Source organism: Tenebrio molitor, chromosome 7 (assembly GCF_963966145.1).
Source record: "Tenebrio molitor chromosome 7, icTenMoli1.1, whole genome shotgun sequence".
NCBI classification, from domain to species: Eukaryota; Metazoa; Arthropoda; class Insecta; order Coleoptera; family Tenebrionidae; genus Tenebrio; species Tenebrio molitor.
The window spans coordinates 4,379,722-4,400,751 of NC_091052.1; the positions used below are offsets into that span (position 1 = coordinate 4,379,722).

General features: G+C 33.3%; 1 protein-coding gene across 1 annotated transcript; it reads left to right on the forward strand.

Annotated features, from left to right (window-relative positions):
* Window positions 1–6,202: 6,202 nt before the first annotated feature.
* Window positions 6,203–14,756, forward strand: LOC138134851 (putative uncharacterized protein DDB_G0268364). The gene is made up of 3 exons (XM_069053403.1): window positions 6,203–6,353; window positions 12,568–13,266; window positions 13,314–14,756. Exons 1-3 carry the CDS (start codon window positions 6,336–6,338, stop codon window positions 14,199–14,201), a joined length of 1,605 nt encoding a protein of 534 aa, XP_068909504.1. The 5' UTR covers window positions 6,203–6,335; the 3' UTR covers window positions 14,202–14,756.
* Window positions 14,757–21,030: the final 6,274 nt, after the last annotated feature.

Here is a 21,030-nt window from a genome sequence, read left to right on the forward strand (position 1 = left end):
TGAGAGATAGTGTCGATCCTTGAAGTGTTACCTTGCCCTTATAACAGGAAGATATATTTAGAACTGTTATTGTTCTGATTTTTCAGTAATTTACCTTGAACTGTGGGGTCTGAAAATCTGCTGAAACCATTAGCGAAAGGAATATAATTAATTAATCAGGTAACGTACCGTACCGATTTCAAATTTGTATCTAGAAATTTATGGCGTCCGATGGTGGATGTAACAATTACGAAAGACCATCGAGTTATGCAAAATGCTAGATATTGTCATAAAAACTTAAATGATTTGTTGTGTGGAAAGAATTGCAAGCTTACAGATTTATGGAAGTTTTAAAGGTTTTGCCGATTTGTGACAGCTGGTTTCTCTTAATTATAGTGAACCAAGCCAAGAAAAGTCCAAAATCTGTTTGCCATCAAGGTCCCAGCTTTACCTAGACTAATCCACCAAAAATGATGGCGCTATTAGATGTCATTATAAATTAACCTCTTCCAATGTGGAGGTGTATTATAATATGTTAATGATATGCACCGAGCTACGAACTGTTACTGTCATCATTACAAACGTTCATTTATTATTAATCAGAGTTTTGACAGCGATTTAATTATTGTAAATAAGCCCAAAGCACATTACAAGCGACTCCCATTTTTTGTCGACTGCTTTGATTGAATTCTTCCTGAAGGCAAGGTTGAACGTGACTACGAAAATAAATCGGTTTATGCAAGAAAAAATTGTTTCATTAAATCATGAACTTTACAGATTTCCTTGTGGGCTCTTTCGTACATTGAAAATAGCAACACGTTAGTGACATTGAAAAAAGTGGCCAGAACTGTTTTTATTTTATGTCACGTAGTCTGGGTGAAAGTTTCAGAACTTTTGCTTTTGTCCACTACTCGTTTCGCCGGTTAGTTCAAACGTCGTTCTTGAATCAAGATCGTGATTCTCTCATTACAAAACCGGCACGCACTAATTTGTTTTTACTTAAAATGTACACAAAAAGACAGACCAATTTTTGCAGTAGGAGAGACGCAGTAGTTTATTCAGAAATGAATTATCTACAGCTGTTGCATCTATTGTTATTGCAACGAATTATCAAACATTTTGCAACAACTATGTTCCAGCTGAAAGTACTGCTGGGTATTTAGTTTTTCCCTTTTAATTGCTCCTCGAACTGTGAATACATGAAAGCTCAGTTTAATGAGGTCGGAAACATTCTAAAACGCGATCACAATAGAAATATTTTAGAAATTCTGAAAAATCGTGACTTCTTGCAGAACGAATTACCTATTAAGCAAAATAAAGGGCAGTTTCAGACTGTTCAAAAATCTTCTGCTCTTTGTTAGTGCGATATTTAATATGATAAGAATTGTATCAAGGTAGGTAGGATGTTGTGACTCTTGATTAATTTGTTTATAGCAAACATTAATGTCAGAATATAAATGACCATATAAAATTATAACGTTTTATTGCTACCTTGTTAATCTGACAAAAACGTCTGAATAAAAAAATTCTTTAAAAATACCGAAGAGTCAGTCATTCAATCAATGCAAATTTTATTACAAACTTGATACATATTTAAAAAATCTGAAAGTATTAACTTTTTATCGGATATGCACAATTTTGATATTATTAAATTAATTATGAGCAACATACTGGTCACACTGGTTTGTAACTAACCTTCTAATTCTGAACAACACAGCGATGTATCATGTATACCTAATATCCTATGCAGTTTTACTTTTACTGATCCCAGTGATGGTAAAAATTGTTTTTTGATCAATATAAAAAGAGTGACGGAATACTTCCGTTAGCAGATTTATGAATGAAGCTTTAATAACGATCAAAAACTAAAAAATTTACGATGTTGCTCTATCCGCTTTGGAACGAGCCTAAGTGAAATTACATTGTGTCGTAAGACTTTCATTTCATTAACATATAACGACGTTCTGATCTATTTTCACTTTTATTATTTGTTACATATTTGTAGTAGTACACATACCGACTGTCAAGTATGAAAACACTGACCATTCCCTCTTGAAGGACGTAATAACGTCCGCCAATCAAATATCAATCAGTGCACAAAACATACTGGGCGTTACAGTCATCAAGCATTTATTACTTGCTGCGTGTTAATATAGATTAAGAAGGTTGCGCAACTTCCATGCTTTCTTTACCAGTCTGGTAATTTCTCAATCACAGTAAAATAAGAACTGCCGGCTTCTTTTAATACCATGTGATTATAATTCTGTCTATATGATCATATATCATACACCGACTGGAACAATCAAATTTTTACAATGAGTTGGCCTTATTGCATCAGTCGACCTTCCCAAAGCAATTCTGATCTTAGAACGAGCCTACAGCGACCACGACTATTATGCTGCAAAAATTTCCAGCCAGAAAATATATATGCACCTATATAAAACAGACAGCTCGGGAAACGCCTGCATTGTCCAAAAATGCATTAAGTATACAATCACAAGGTTGTTGTTATCTGGCCACATTCCTCCAGAATTTCGCTAAAGAAAATCCTTCAAACAATAGCTTGTCATGGATTGTGTGCTGCTGCTAATCGTGAGCTTAAATATATACTTTGTGATACGATTATGATTTTGAGTAGTCTACATTTTGAAAGTTCTAGGTCGCGTTGGGTAAGACTTATCTTTCGAACTGGCAAATAATATAAATTTTAAAAAGCGAAATGTCAGTGAAGGTTTTTGATTAGAACCTTTTCAGTAAGACTTAACACCTGGTTATTATAAAAACGTGAAACCAGATCAAGTTCGTAATTTGATAAATACCCTCATTTCTCCACCCAGAAGCACGATTGACTCTCTACGTAGAAATTGGAGTATAAATGAAACATTTCTAATCTTGTTAATGCTTTTACCTACATTAATGACAACAATAACTTAAAAATAAACCGCAACATGAGCAATCCGTTGCTAGTTGGCGAGACAACCGTGACTCTAATTATTTCAAGTATTGAATATATTTTGGCAAGATTTTCACAAATCATTACTTAAATCAGTACAAATTTAATTAATAACATCGTGAGACCATTCACACTACAAGGAATCTGCAGTATTGGGAGTATGAAAGTATTTTTTCGCAAAATTCATTTGCATAATCCTTTTGATGCAAGGATATTGGGAGGAAGAAAGTAATTAAAATGAATAATGATCTGTTAGGTAGTCACAATTTATTTGTTTGCCAGTTACCTAACCTGTTGAAACAGTTGCTAAGTGTGATGATTTAGCCTTGATCCTGATGGAATTTAGAATAAGAGCATGGGAACTAAGTTGCTCTCCTGGTGCACTCTTGTATCAAAACAAATAGCCAAAGACGTCAAAGAGTGACTCCTGACTAAAGTTTTTCAAAAAACTAGTGACACAACCGTGACTGTTAATTTCCTAATTATCGATTGTTGAAATTTTCTTTTGCAATCATCTTATGACTGATTGATAGTCGTGTGTATGTATTGAAAGAATTGAACAATTCAGACCAATGCCATTGCTTATTATTACTACATGCGTGCAGTGCAATGTTAAATTATTCAACAGAAATGAAATTTCAGTGCGGTGAACTTCTTGCCTAATTAAGGACAAGAAAGAATTTTAAAAAACTGTACGCATTAAATTTTAGTTTAATTTTTGTAGAGCAGAGATTTGGAGACCCATAATTAACTGCTCTATTTACTTCTGCAGGAGTAAAATTAATTAATTTGTAAATCAAACTGAAGCATGAAAATAATGTGGGGGCGTTGGTGCATATCATAATTATTTTAGCTTGAAGATTCCGGTTAAACTGAATAATACAATTTCCACGTTTTATGCAATGAGAACGAGATCGTATCCTTTCTGTTTGTCAGTAAAAATTTTCAAACAATAACTTAATTATCGAATTCTTTGTTTTCGACATTGTGGTAGAAATTGTCGCTGGAAGTAAACACACAGATAAATAAGATAATAATTAATTAGTAACATACGCATCCAACTACATCCAAGGAAACTTGTACAGTTTCATTCGAAAGCAGAGTAATTAAACGTGTGCATTATTTCCTAGTAATGATTCTTCAAAAACAAAGTTTTCCTGCTTCGACTTGTGTTCTCTAAACAAATCGGGACAGTTCTTGTTAGCCCCGACAAATTCTCATTTACATAATACCTTCCAAATTAGATAATTATCTAATTAGATTCAACACGCGGATATATTATAATAGCATGCCTGGTGTTGTTACATGGGACTGACACGAAAGTTACCCATTACAAAGTGATTTGTGTATCGTTGTCGTAAACCAAGTAATTGTCGTTCGGTATTTGTATTGATGGTGTTCGAAACAATATCGGAAGCGCCAAGACTGAAATCATCATTTTTAACATTGCAATAAAATTGTGAACACAGGTGCTGGTTCTTAAATAAAACATATTTATTTTAACGATTATCTGCAATATGTAATAATTTCTACGGGGACTTCCGTGACACCTGTTTTTGCTACCTGTTAAAAAAAAAATGTTGTAAAATTGTAATTGCCGCTTCGGAAACTATAATTATCATGCCATGTACTCTTGAAACTACATTTCAACTAAAATTGTTTCGTACTTCAGATATAAATCATTAAAAATTGTGATTACTTTTTTTGGGTTAATGTTATACATATGCAGAAAGAAGAAAGAGACCACAAGACAGGTAAAGTAAATGTCAATAACAAAACAAATTAAGCGAAAAAAGAATGATACCAAATGATAATAAAAAATGTACAAGCACATATTTCATAAAAATAAGAAAGTGCAAAACATAATTAGGACGTTATGTCGAAAAAGAAATGAAGGATTGTTTAAAGTTTTCATTTGTAGAGTAAAAGATATCGAGTGTTTTTTTAAATTTCACCTCGTAGTAGGCGAGTCGATTGTGAACGCACCAATCGTGTAAAACGTAAGATTTAAACAACTGATCCGTGATTCGTAACCTGTATGGTGCGTTCACAATCGAGTCTTCAACGCCTACTATGAGGTGAAATTTAAAAAACACCCGATACTTTTCAATATTCAGCAAGCAAACAAAAAATCAGCTGTAAATACCGAAAAAGGAGTTTTTTTGAATTAATAATCTTTTAAGTAAGATTTAAACAGCTGATTCGTGATTCGTAATCTGTATGGTACGCTCACAATCGACTCTTCAAACGCCTACTACTTTTCAATATTCAGCAATCTGTTGTTAATAACGAAAAAGGAGTTTTTTGAATGAATAATCTTTCAACTTTGACTTCATCAAATTTAAAATTATAGCACATGAATTTGAAATTTTACATTTTGGGTTTTGAACTCGCCAAGGCAGTCAGGATAAGTCCACAAACGAAATTGTATTAAAATTACATAGTCATCCTGATTAAATCCTCACTGCTGTCGGCTTTAGTTAATTAATTGAAGTAACTGTGAAACAAGGATTCAGCTTTTTGTCGAATTCCTAAATGAGGTTTAGAGGTCATCTGAGAGTTTATGTTGACCTATTCTTAAAAATCATGGATAACGAACAAAAAAAACTCTTTCCTTTTAATAATCTGGAATGTACACAAATAACACATTAATAAAAAAATGCAGTTTATAAAGTCCTCTTGATGATAATAAATCTTAAATCAATACATTTCGTATAATTTTTACTCCTTAAACATAACTTATAGTATTATGCATCTTATCTTTTTAAAAGAACAATTTAAAAGTACCTGACACCGAAAAGAAAGTACTCTGACAAGATATTTAGCAAAAATTAATTTTGGTATTGTACTGCTCGTGGAACAAATTCTGTCAACTGTCAATCAGTTATATCTGACAAAAAGTAGATCCAACTAGTGTGACCGTTTTATACTTTTTGCAGTTACAAATTGTCACCAAAATAATAATACTGGACCCTACAATTAACGGCAACAATGTGGGTTAAAATGTCTCTCACAAAATTCTCTCATAAAAATTGCAGGTGTATGCATTTTGACGATTATGTTGTTGTTCGTGAACAATGGCAAAATTACAGCATCCGCAGTGGCATTTCTCGAAGCAAATGCAAAATACAAAACGTATTAATATTCACACAGTAAGAAAAACAATTCCAAAATAATTGGCAAATCCGAGTATTACTCGGTCGTGTATACTTACTTCAATAATACTAATGGATTGCTGCCCCCCTTTACCCGACCTAAGTTATAAAGACAAGTGCTCCGCGCCACCTGAAGACATTATTACTGTTTACTCTCACTGTTGCACGGTTTCAGTGGTTTCATTCACGACAACGTGATTGCGTTTACTTTCAGTTGAGTGCAGTTTGGATTTAGAACTTTACCCAGAATGCGGCTTCGAGTCTCTGTAAGTACAGTTACAAAGCACATTAATGTAGATTTAGTACGGTTATTTTTGTGGGTATTTCGAATAAAAATACACGCACACGTTCGGTTTTCAGTTTCCGCCTGAATAATTGTGATTGATTTTTTTTCAAAAACTGATAGTTGACAATTGGGCCAATGACTTTCTTATTGGCAACAACACTGAAATCATTAGCGTTACAGTAATGTCAGTGTACCAATTGTGCAATCATCTTCCTAATGATATTTCGTTTTCGACCGTTCATCATAAATTTGTGGGTCGGTAATTAATCAGTTATTAAAAAATATTTGGTGCTATAAAATTTCTACATTTATGAGAGAAATTAAATATCAGCTATAATTCTAATTTCAACATAAATTTCGGCGAACGTGGAAAGAGTGTTAATCGAGATGATTTATTTTGTCAAAACTATTACAACCAACAGGTTCGGTAGATAATAATAGCTGATAAGTAGAGTTTTGTAGACAAAACGATAGACGTGACCATGTAATCTATTAAATTACTTTTACTTTCAAGTCGTGAGTCCATACAACACAATAAGTGTATTTATTTACTGATTGGTAAAAATTTAATGAAAATAAAGAAAACAGTAATTTTCAAATTGAATCATTATTCTCCACTTACTTTCACCCCCACAATAGTATACTCTGGAACTAATTTCACCTTATTAGAGACGGTTTCATATTTTTTCCTGCATGAAGTCTAACCGAATCCAATAAAATTAACCAGTTTGAGATGATTTAAATAGTTGCCCATTTTGTAGAAATTTTTTATTAGAATGAACTTTAAATAATTCGCACAAGGTTTACTATTTTAATCGTTTTTAATCTGTCTGATTAGTCAACCAGACTGCACCCATTGTTGCTAACGTTTTAAGTTTTACTTAAAAAAAATAATTTTGTAATTTCCATTGTTGATGAATTCATAATTTAGCTGTCTATGACTTCTTTCTTTTCTTTGTTGTGCAATGTCTTTACTTTTTGAACAATGATTATCTCTTACGTGCTGAAAACGTATTTATTACTACTCTTAAAAGAGCAAACACATTTTATTACTAAAAATGAAAGTTTTGATTTTCAAATAACGAAAATTTTCGTAAACTATGTCAACGTAAAGTAGACCAAATCACAGTTGCTCCGCAGATTTAACAAATACATTTGACCATCAACACATTTTCTTTTCGAAGGTCTTAAACCTGAATAAATTTGAATTAGTTATGTCATTCTTTTTATTGTTTTTGTTTAATAATGTTATTGATCGTCTCGATGATTTAGTAACAACATAGATATTTTACCGCTGTTGCTTATTCATAATAAAGTAAAGTCAAATACAACACAACAAAAAAATATAGTTTTACTTGTGTATTTGTTTAAATAATTTTAGTTTCATAGAATTCAAATACTTGTTATAAAGCATGCAGGTGCAATAAAAATGTTATTGCTTAATTTGGATCTAGTTCAAAAAAAGTTCAACTTTTAGTACATGCTGGCATTAGTCAGGTCTTTAGTAAATTTGAAGTAATTTTTTATTTTTTTAAATGGCTTCAGTCCAAGTATAATATCAATGTATTCCAAAATTATGACTTAAAACATTTAACAGTTAGGTATTCAGGTCGAGGTTGAGGTTATTTCCGGTTAAATAAAACGATTTTAAAATTTTAGTAAAAGTAAATTAATATTCTAAGTGAAGCATAATTTTCAAAAAGGGACTAAATATCAGATATGTAGTTGAAATAAATGTATTCAAATATGTATGTATAGGATGACAAGGTCGTTATGAATGTTACTAATACTGTTATAAATAATAGTCCAAACAACAACAGTAAAATATGCATTTATTGTTATTAAATTCATTATCATTATGATGCGATGAATCAACCATTTGAATAATGGTAATTCGTTACAATTTCAAATCCTATTAATTGTTACAAATGACTATTTGAAAGTATTGTTAAATGATTCCTTCCAGACACTGTAGACAAGTAGGTCGTTTTGCTTCTTTTAGAAAGGACTCATTTCATTGCAAAATTTGTAGACAAATTGCCTTCATTAAACTTCCAGGATTTGATTTTTTTTATTTACCACAATTTGGTACTCCACGCCTAATGATTCCGATTATCCTGTTTATGATCAAATGCATCATTAATTAATAATTATGAAGTTAGTTTTCACCGTGCTGTCACTCCGTTTATCAGTAAAAAATCATTAAACTTTTAGTTTACGTTATTGACGTGAGATACTCTAACTGGTACAGGGAAATGCACGGAACTAACATTTTAAAGTTGTTATGCATGAAAAATGTTACTAATTAGTTACGGAAAAAAATAAATTATAGCTTTTCTCCAGCAACTCGTCTTAATTAAATTAAATAACTATTCTAATTTATGTTAATTTTTATTATTTAATATTTATTTTGAAGATTGTAACACGAGAGTTTAAAAAACTTTGACTTTCAGTTAAACTTGATTGGCAGCTTGATAAAAATTATGTATCACGAATTTAATAAAATATCGAATTTCACTCAAAACATTTCTGATATTTACGTCATGTGGTAATAGAAGAAATAAATTCAAAATTTTTTACAGCAAAGATTTGCAACGGTAACAAAATACAAAGACATTCTCAAATTACTCACGACAATACAAAACGATATTGTTGTTGCAAATCGGTTAGGAAACTTATTATGCAAATAATTGTCATTGTTACTACAGTCAAATCAACAAATTTTTACAATTGAGGATTTCTGTTGACAATAGTTATAAAACTTAATAATGTGGTTACTATCATTACTATGAAATGTGGTAAGCATTTGAATGAAATAGCCATTTTTCCACGATTGACAGTTATGGGAATCGTGTCAATTTGTTATATAAATTAATACTAGCTCCTGGCTAAGGTGATAAAATCATTTGGAAGCACATGAAGAAATAAAATTGCTTCATTTAATGTGAACATCTAGACTGGCGATCACAACCACCTGTCATCATTGAATCCGATGATGCAATTCGCCCAGAGGCCATTCAAAATTTTGATGCAACAATTTTTATATGTGGGGCACTAAAAGCAACTTTTTTTTTTCTATTACTCCTACTGAACAAACACAAATTGAGATGTGACCTTTTTAGTGCCGGTGAAAGAAACATAGTTCCACTTATCAGCTTCATGGCGACAAAGATGTGCAATCTCCTTTTACCATACTGACAATAATTTATTGCCAATTTACCACATTTTAACCCAATATCACCCAGATTTTAACGTTAAATATAAAATTGTTGTTTTTTGTCGTGACTGATACAGTTTTGAAGCACATGTGGTACTTCTCGAACAAGAGATTCTGTGGTGCACCAACGACGATATGAAAGTTGCATAATTGAAATTACACCATCAAAGGTCAGTAGTTCGATCTGTACAGTTGGAACAATAAGGACTAATGGCACATGTTCTCACGAACCACTTAAACAAGCTTATCTAGATAATTATTCAGTTACAAAATTTGGATTTTCGTGTTTTTCTCAATTGAAACACAGTGAGAAGTCGTATTTTCCCGAGGTTTCAGTTTGATGCAATTGCTAGTAACATTTCTGTCGATGCGTAATTAACGTTTCCTTAATTAGTAATTCTAGTCGCAGTAAGTTCTCACCCACAAACTATTACTTTGCAAAAAATTGCATATGTATATCGTTTTAAAAGATATCTATGTATATCAAGTTAAATTTTAATCAAACGTTTTCTCTAAATGTTAAAGATTGAATGATTTTCTTGTAATATGTCATTTCCCACATTATTAATTTACAAATTTCCGCTTGCACAGCATCGTTAATTATAAAGTTCAAAAACACTAATTAGAACTTTCATATTTCCTATAATTAATTATGTATTAAATTTTTCTTATAGTGTAACGTGACTATTAGGAGGACGTTAAAAGAATAATAAGGCTGATGATAAGTCTGACATTAAAATCAACAACGAAACATACACTGATCGACCTTATAAAATATCTGTTCAACTGACCTACATTTAATTTAATAGATCCTTAAAAATCACCTTAATCGTCCATGGTATAATTATAGTTCAAGCCTCGGTCTTCAGACTAATTATAAAGTAAAGATCCATTCTTGAGATAAACTTTTCAGATAAGCTTTGTTTCTTAACTGTTCCAATAATAATTGCAGCCGGTTTTTTGCAATTTTCTGCACTGAAGGTGATTAGAAGGCGTCCTTATTTTTTGTTCGTTTCGGTAGTTCTTGTTACACTTTTCAAATCAATGAAGCATACATACTGGCCACTCTTCGTTACCGATTCCGGATTCCGGTCCGAATTCCGGTTTCAGTCGTGTACTCTATTAAGTGTTTTGCAATAATTATGAATAGTAATAAACAATGTCTGAGTCTTTGCCTTGGATCTTTCCACGTAATCCGTTTTGGAAACAGTAGATGAATAACGGCCGTCCACGCCTTTCATAAATGTCCTTCACCTGGTGATTCGCAGTTTCATGCCTTTTAAACCAGTTTCATGTTGGAAGTATTTCACATGTTTATTCATCTAAAGACATTTTTGCATAAGCACGAGTAATCTTGGTGGCAATTAGTTATATAAGACGCATTTAGATTTGAAGGTGCGTTTTATTGCCCAAAATGATCTTCTAACGCTCTCAAGAAATCTGTGCATTCCAAGTTGTTGCAACAAAACTAACATCATCTGCAAAATTTAAGTCGGGGATAACGCAATTACAACTGCAACCTTGCCAGGACTATGCACAATGTTGGCCTGCAGTAGATTTCTATAACTTCAAACGAGATAATTATTGGTATTTCTGAGAAATTAGTGGAGAAACCCGTTTTCTTAATAGTAAGGTCACATCTTTGAAATAATTGTGTCAGTATAGCATAGGTAAACTCCGTACGGTGATAGATTGTACGTTTTTAAATTCTAGTTCCAAAACATAAAGCAGTGAAAAATACTAAACTCTCCACTCAATTGTTTCACGTTATGTAGAAAACCGTTGCATCCCTGCAGATTAATTGCCGCCACACTACTCTCTGGGTCTGTCTTCTGTCAAAAAACGTACAATCTCTCAGAGTACGGAGTATACCAACAATACCAACTAGAATCACAAAATAAACGTTAGACACATGAAGCTCTCAGGGTTGTTTATTTCTTGGTATTTTATTGTATTGTTATAAATTCACAATTTATATAATTTACTCGTTACATGAAGCTGCTCTGAAAGATTTCTAATTTATTGTGAAAAACAGTAAATGATTTTCACCTCATTGTTGCTTAACTGAAAACAATAGTATCGGTTATATAAAAATGCGCTACCGAAGACCCACATTTTTCTACTACAAATTCCAGAGAATATCTTTCATTGGTTACTCTTTTCCGCATTCTTCAATTTGCAAATTACCATCTTATCTGCGTCAGATTTATGGCTAGACCCTGAAATTGATCACCAACACGACTCGGTGGATTATATAATTTTTTATTAAAAATGTATTTATTCATATTTTGATTTTGGTCTAAAATCTCAACACCACTCATCAACATGCTTACAAATCATTTCGGTCTCGCATATTTAAGCAACCATGTGTAGGTCTTGTTTCGTAAGAAATTAGATTTTTGCTAAATTTAACGGGCTGTATGGTGCAACGAACCATATCTAAATAAAATAATTTCACGATACAAAGTTCAACAATGCAGGTGATCATCCATTATATTAATAACAAAATTAGGCACGCGCTGAAATTCTTTGGCAATAAATCAATGACAGTTTGTAAATCAGTGGGTTATAGGTATCGTTTCAAAATCGAACGACTGTGGGCTGTTCACGACTCTTTGTGCAAACACACTATCTCTTGTATAATAGACAGCAAACAACCACGCCCAACTCCCACATACCGTAAAATGTACCCTCAATCACTATCATTTTTTTTGAAAAGTCACTCGTTCCTTGTTCGTGATGTTATTATACAAAAACAAAAGATTTAGCGTCTCCTATTTCGTTATTACGGTACACACCTTTTCCTTGAAACTTACGCGCATAAGAGGCAGACAGGATCGCCTGCGCAGGACATAAAAGATTCATAAGGACGTATGAATTGAATTAGTGCCTCGTTACCATGTAAATTTTGAAAAATGACATTCAAATATTCACGAAACCTTTTTTCGAATATTAATGTACATTATTTAAATTGTAGTGGTTGCCGCTCCTGCTATGCGGAGCCGTTTTCTTGAGCTATGCCGAAGCACGAAGAGTTCGCGTCCACCATGTACCGGAACCAGATGAAGAAGAAACCATCCAGTACTACGCCGCTGAACCTCAAGATGAAGAAGAGGAACCACGTCAACGAGTGGTTTTAGTATCATCAGCAGATCAGTATAACGGTCTTTATGGCCAACCCACCGCTTCGTCACGTAGTGGTGGTCAAGACAACTACATTCCATCCTCTCGTAAAGCTTTGGCAATTACTAGAGCCAAAGAGTCGGCAAAATCGCCACCAATTCAGACCATCAGAAACTACAATAAAGTCAATGACGATGGTTCTTTTACTTTCGGTTACGAAGCTGCTGACGGTAGTTTCAAAGAAGAAACGAGAGGTACCGACTGCGTGGTTAGAGGCAAATACGGCTACATCGATCCCGATGGCAACAAGAGAGAATTCACTTATGTTTCTGGCAATCCTTGTGATCCCAATGCTCCTAAAGAAGAGCAAGAGCCCGAACCAGAACGAGGAAGCGAACCAGAAAATATTCCTGCCAATTATCCGACTCGACCAATTCGACCGATACGACCAGTGACGATTGCACCAAAACCTGCAGTCGCTTTGTTCCAAAATACCTACGACCAGAGCGAGGAAGAACAACCAGAACCAGAGCAAGTGCTGAAGCCCCAACAGGTAACATTTTCGCATAGATAAATGTAGGTTACAAAATTTTGTTGCAGCCACTTCGTCGCCCCACTTACATCACTCGCCCACACTACGTCCAGCAAACTGCAACTGAAGAAGCGCAAGTCTACCAAAGGCCACAGTTAATTTCGGCGACGACACCATCTTCATTCTTGCATAAGCAAAGTGTCAGTATTACGCCACGACCCGGATCACCGACACCATCAGCAAGAACTCAGCTCCCCGCGACAACCTACAGACCCCAATTGCTTCAAGTTGCTGTGACTCCAAGACCTTCTTTGCTTTACACCAAGCAGCTGTCGTCCCCGTCTAGTACCGCAATACCATCAAGAGGCAATGTCGATTTTGACGCAGAATTCCAGAAATTCCAGCAAGAAAATAACATTATTTCTTCAACTCCAACTCCCAAAACTTTAGCCAAAACACCCAAGCCATCTACTCTTTCTACATCTACCGGAAACAATGCTGTCTATTCTTCTGCACTGATTTTTGATCCCACTTCGGGGCAATATAACACGCAGTTGTACCAAACACTTCCCCAAACGGAAGGTGACATCTCCTTAACTCAACGTATCCAACCCTACGTGCATCAGCCGCAGAGACAAGTGTTGAACTTGCAACAACTTCAACAACAAAGTCCTCTTTACAGCCATCTGAGGCCTCAAACCTCCCAAAGTGCGTATCAGCAAACACAAGCAAGCCTGCAGTTCCAAAATTCCGCACAACTCTTCGCCCAACAACAGAGAGCAAGACAACAACAACAACAGCAACAACATCAACAGCAACAGCAACCACAACAGCAGCAACAAAGACAAGCCGTTCAACAACAACCGGTGTACTACGTTCAACCTTCCGCCGTGGATCAGCCCTTGGCTTCTGGCCAGATCGACGCTTTTCTCAGAGGCCACAACATCCAATTTTAATTAATATAGGTTTTCAAAAGACTAGAACTCATCGGACTGATTTGTGTGAGGGGAAGTATATTTAACCTCTACCTGTCCTGTTAGTGAAAGTGCTACGATATCCACCATAAACACGGTCACGCCCCGATTATGTAACACTCAATATGCATGCTCGAATTTTTACAACATCGCGAGGTGTCCTTTTCACTTTTGCACTGGGTGGCTTCGTTGCTGATCTGCATAACTTTCGTCATTGTCTTGGCTTGGTTCATTGTCATTCCTTTCAAGGCCGCGACGCGCCCATTGCGACCTTGGTAATCTTAGATTTTACAGTAGTCAACTATTTATATTTCGATTTTTTGAGTGTTGTGCCTTATGCAATGAAAAATTACCAAATGTTAATGTGGAAATGAGCGGTCATTATTGCGTGGATAAGTTTGACGATTAAGTTCTTGTACATAACACAGTTATAGAGGTTTAGTCTTTACTCTTGATGTAATAATATAGTATTATTATTGTAATGTTTGTACTTTGTTATGTAAGATCATTAATTGAAATAAATATTGTATATATTTAGCAACTTTCTTGCAAAAACCTCTTCCTATTGTGACGACTCCCGTTAAGTGCAACGTCTCCTTACCGGACTCATTTAAAAGAATTTATTGTCATGCAAATCTGCATCATTATGAGCACAAGAAATTCCCATTTTTGTTCCGACTGAAACAAATGTTCAACAACAAAGAATATAACCATAAGTGGCTCTCATAATTTTATGAAAATGCAACTTTCTTCAATTTCCTTCAACTTTCCTATCATCTTACTGAAGTGAAACCGGCGAACATGAGACCCAACTATCAGTTTCGATCTGAAATTCCAACTCTGCAACGATTTCCCCTTTATTCCTGTTCCAGATCAAATGCGAGAAGTGCAAACTTAAATTATATACAAAGCCGATTCTTATTTAACTGACTTGTGTGCGCATGAAATGAAGCGTTTATACGCAATTACGTATGAAATAATGATTGCGTCCCGGCATTTAATTATCAACGTAAGAAAGTTTCTAGCGAGTACGGTTTATGGAATAACGTACGGGTGCACGTACTAGGATATCCGCTTGACAGCTTTCATTTTTCACAACTGGATTTCGATAGAGAACCCAATAAATTTTGTAGTCTATCTGCCAGACAATGGTGTTAAAAATTAACATAATTGCGGTAGCCAACTCTATCTTATGTAAAAACAAACGATAACAAGAAATCAATCAGATCCTCCGTCTGCGTTAAGCTAAAAACAGACAGAAAGTGTGTTAAGTAGATACTTGTTTTGATTTTATAATGACAGTAAGCTGAAATTTGAAAAATCATTCTTAACCCATCATAATTTCACCTGTGGTACCACTGAAATAAATAAAATATGTTTAACTTAATGGAATCCATAAAACTCAAAAAACAACATATTTTCATGGAGAAACATCGAAGAATAATTAGCTGTTACTGTAGATTGTAGCTTCTCTGCTAACTACTTTGGGTGACTTTTTCCAATTTATAACGCTTCAAATTTCTATTTCTTACAATGTAAACAATTCATTCGTCAGAAATTGTTACAACCTAAATTTTATCGTTCCTTACATTCCGTTACTGAAAGCAACAAATTTGTCTGAAATCATTTAACGGTTCACTGATTCGTGTATTGAACCTCAGTATGTTAAATGCTAAAAAGTTTTGCAACAAAAAATCTTCTATAAAAGTCCATAGTAAATAATTCTTTTTCTTGAAGATCATGCCGAAACAAATTATGTAAAACTCTCATTAGAAAACCTTTCTCCTGCTCCAGTTTAAATTTCCAGATAATGTTCTGTAACAATATTGCGACATAAAAATTGACACCGGTGCTTACTTATGGATACCTCGCAGCGATTTGATCTTTAATGTACAGTCATTTACGACTTATCTTGCGCAAATTGAGACGAATTCGCGCGTATCAACATCCATATCTTCAGTGTGTGCACCCATAATTTTGTTTAGACGTTTTAGAATCTAGATATCTTTCAATAGTTCCCAGCTAGACATAAATCAAGAGTGATCTAGTAAAAACAATTTCGGTGGGTTTTTATCTCTTGTTGTTCATGAATTATTCATTCATTACGGAGATATTTGCGTAATGTTATGTAATAATCGGAAATAATTTCCACCTAGCAAATTAAAACGGTTTTTAAGCGGACAATGTATTAAATTTGCATACAAAACAAAAATTCGAATTATCTTCGGGTAGAGAACAATGACAAATTGAAAGTTAGCTGTACCTATAAGCATTAGCCAGATTGTAGTATAAGCGATTTTAAAGATATGTATATAATATTGAGGACACTGCAAAATTATTAAAGGTTGCATGTGTTACCATCACGCTAAAAGCATTTGTATCTTTAACAATTAGTAGGGTGTGGTGGATAGATTTTTTCCTAATTCGGATGTGGCAAGGTTTAGCCGTAGGACCGTTTGGTATTTACTACAAATGATTTATTTCTACTATTCAGCTATCAAACAAATACAAATTCCTTAAAAATACACTTTTGTCGTCCGGTTTTATAGGCTTTTAGAAGCACAACATTAAAATGACCTTTAAATGTGGTCATAATTTATTGCTTTTAACCAAAAAATCGGACGAGTTCTATTCACCTTACCAAAAGTAGGCACTGTGGCATCTGCTGTAGTAATTGTTTTTATAAGACTACAACATAATGTCATTAATAACAAGAAACTTATAGAATTGTGTTAACCTTAAATTAATTTTAATTTATGTTATTAAAACCGCCTACTCATTTTTAAGAACACAATATATCGACATAAGGTGTAATTTAATTTTATTAGGTTCTTTTAGCCAAAGAGAAAACAGCAACAAGAAAATCCTGATTGTTTTCTTCAACAATTATCGCAAAATGCGTTCCATTAACTCTACTTTTATAACAACAAAGAAACTTTCTTATAATCATTTTTAATTACTATTGGGGACAAAATACTTTGGTCGTCATTCTTCTGTCACTTCAAAACAAATTAATGTAAACCAAGCATTAACGTCAAGTCAATAGTGATGACAATTTCAAATTATTGACTTTTCTCTTGTCAAAAATATGGCACCTTCCACCATTCAAAAATTTAGAATCATCTCCCTTGTTTCTGGGGGATTGTCCATGGGCCAAATTGCCTTGTGGAAACCTTTTCAATTTTTCCTCCTAGGAATATCACCTTCAGTTGTCCATTTTTCGGTATTTAACATTTTGCAATGAGTTTGACAGTGACAGTGGTTGACAATAGTAAAAAATAAGGTTAACGGTCCTAATGCTTGCATTACAACTTTATGTCAGTCAACTGACTTTGACGACCAAAGTAATTTGTCCCCAATAGTACAACAGATGAATAAATTTTTTTGCATAGAACGTGATCAATTTTCTTGTAAATTGTATCATGGTATTTGTTTTAAACTGATACAAATTGCATCAGTTTAAAACAAATACCTACACATATACACTCAATTACTTTGCAAATTATATTCGAATTAATAGGTAACATTTACTGTCGCGAGCAATAAATTTTGGTCGTCAATGTCATTTCAAAATTTGGTTAGATTGTCACAAATTTAAAAAATTTCCCTGCCTGATTATGCCCATGTCAACAAAGTGTCAAAAAAATGAGAACAAAATGACAATTAATGTCATACAACATGATGATAGGTTATGACATTTACGACTGTTTTACAATGGAGCATTTTCGATTGCGTAAAAGAATGACCTTGACGACCAAAATCTATTGCTCGCGACTGTACACTAAAATTAAAGTGCATAATCAATATGCTGTGGTCGAGTTAAAGAATGAAATTTTAAGGGACTTGCCAATAAATATCCCACATTAAATATTTTAAAAGTAAAACTAATAAATGTCATAACACAGACCGTTAAAAAATGGTTTCCTCTTCGCAGATATAATTCTAAAACGTAAAAATTACTACTGCTAGGTACTAAGAATTATTATTGATTTGATATCCATATTAAATTTAAGCAAAAGTAAAATATACTAGAATACTCAGAAGACCTACACTGAAGACGATGTAGTCAACCAAATACACCATTCCCGGCATTTCTTAACCCCTTGCTTATAGGCAACTTACTTTACAGATAACATTCGTTAATAACAACCCTATAACAACTAAATTATAATTTGTTGGGTTGTTGGGTAGGCGGTAGGAAGCACAAGTAAAATAATATCAAACGGTCAAACGGCATCACCAAATGCTCTATAAATTCTCTTTATATAGTCCGTACGCTGATAGATTGTACGTTTTTAAATTCTAGTTCCAAAACATAACGCAGTGAAGAAACGTCGTAGCCTTACAGATTAATTCCCGCCACACTTGCCTCTTTGTCTGTCTTCTGTCAAAAAACGTGCAATCTTTTTCTGACTAAACATGAAAACTGCAAACTTGTATACACATGAGCATTGCCAGTTATCTAACTGTCGACGTATAAAACAAAACTAAAAACACCACATGAATAAATGACTCACAGTTTTTATGCTTTTTATCAAAATTAAAATAAATAAACAAATCGGAGTTAAAACGAAATTTTATCAATTTGTTATAAATAATTATTACTTTATTTACTTGTAACAATAAATCTTCATTAACCTATTCCTTTTTTGTTTTTGATTGATTTTCAAATTTAACCAACAGTGATGTAGCGCTTGGAAATTATCTCATACGAAATGGCATTATTATAAATTAAATTTTTCTATTTTGGGCATAAGTTCCCTCTTTTATACATAATAGGTAGATATGCTTTCATTTAAGAAGTACATAATGCGCACAAACGCGTTTTCGTCGGAAGTATTAAAAGTATAAATGGTTGCATAGTTAGAATGCCATTTTAAAAATTTGTCTGAAGTTGTAAAGAATTCTGTAGTTCTAAAAAATAAAGCTACACCATCATTTAACTTATTCAAGAATTTAGCCGTATTTTAAAAATACATAAATCAATAAAAACCTGAAGTTCTTTCTTAAAATCTGTGTAAATAGGTTTCGCGATGTTACTGAATGCAATTTACAAATATTTGTTAGTAACTTTTGTTTTTTTAATTATCTTATGTGGCAAGTTCAATCTCCTACACGTTTCAACAGACTTGATGGTGAATTGATCACATTCGGACAACTTGCGGCACTGTGGTCATTAACAACAATGTACTTATATTGTTGAAGAAAAATAATTTATTTCGTAAATCTTAATAAACAAGTGGCGGGTTCTTGTTCTGGGACATTCTCAAGCTGTCTTTGTTTAGACGCGGTTATGAGACAATAAACAATGTCCCTACAATTTTAACCTTTCCCGCCTTTATTACGTAAAGTAAATTGTTCGTTTATATCATTTTTATCGTATCATTGCGTTAATGCAGTTTATGCGTTTTTAAGTACAAAAACTACAGGTTAATTAAAACCCATGGCCTTACCAACAGAACATTAAATACACTACAGTTATGAAATATGTATTATGACTAAAATTTTTGGACTCTTGTAAATACTCTTTCTGTGCCATTATTCAATGACAGAAAAAGAACATAATTATGTCCTATGGGGAAGTGTTACTAAAAATGTGTATGTGTCGTGACAACACATTTTTTTATATTTGTACGAACGTTAGTCGCGTGCCTCATTATTTCTTCATCGTACCTAATTAAACTATTGAAACACATTGTCACATTGTCAACCAGATTCTTGCACAACTCATTTGCAGACCAAAATATTATATTGTTAAAGCAATGAAAAGTAAAACCTTTTCAATGAACCTAAGTTGCATGTTTAAAGTAATTAAGCGTCCATTTCCGCCTTACATGTGAAAAATCTTTCTTCATTTCACAATTCATACATCAGATAAAGGGAGCACTGCTTGATATGACTTTATTGTTCTGAAAAACAACATATCTCTGTCCAGTTTTCACACGTTTTCATGCGGAAGCTGAAAACCATTGCATTGCATCCTAAATCCAGCGTTTTTTACGTCTATTATACTCTCATTTATTGTTTTTTAATTGAAAAATTATTGCAACGTTGTAGAAAAAATATTACGTCATCAATGACATAAGACACGATTTTCGGACAATAATTTTTTTAATGTAGCAACAATCTAAATCATTCATTCATTAGCTCTTAATTGGTTAAGTTCTTATTTAGGTATCCTAATATTTATCTAATTTGTTTTCTTAAATTACAAAGGAGATCAAAAGGACATATTCGAAAGTGGAGGTTCTGTCGGTTGAATCAGATTCTGGGGATTCAAATTCCACGTTACCTACCGACCCGCATATTTAGGGAAATAAGTTATCAAGTTATCATTTATCAATAACCTCCTCAACAACATTTCGTCAAATTTTTCAACAATCTTAATAAAACCAACACTTTGCACCACTTGCACACTTGCAAAATATCACAGAACAACTCTCCAAAATATTAGTTTGAAAACAAATGTCATTTCAACAAAGAAGAACATCCCGTCCAGCGGTCGCATGGTTCAACAAATAATGATACTTTTTTATTTGTCTTTAAGAAAAAGAATGAAATTTTTCCGTTCTTATATCATATTTCGATAATTCACACTTATTCATCTCTTATGTGATAATATATACGCTTATTTTTAATCTATGTAATAGGTTGATAAAATATGACCATATTTTCAATGGACGGAAAGTCATATCATAAGATGTCCTAATTTTCTATGATTTTCACGATATTCACCATTCATTTTCTCCGTTTAAAAATTATTTTACCATAAAGTTTTTTAAATAACAATAACAATTGTATAATTCATGGA

Coding starts and splice junctions, on each gene's coding strand:
- LOC138134851 (XM_069053403.1), top strand. Junction 13,267..13,313: donor AAGTGCTGAAGCCCCAACAG/GTAACATTTTCG, acceptor ATTTTGTTGCAG/CCACTTCGTCGCCCCACTTA.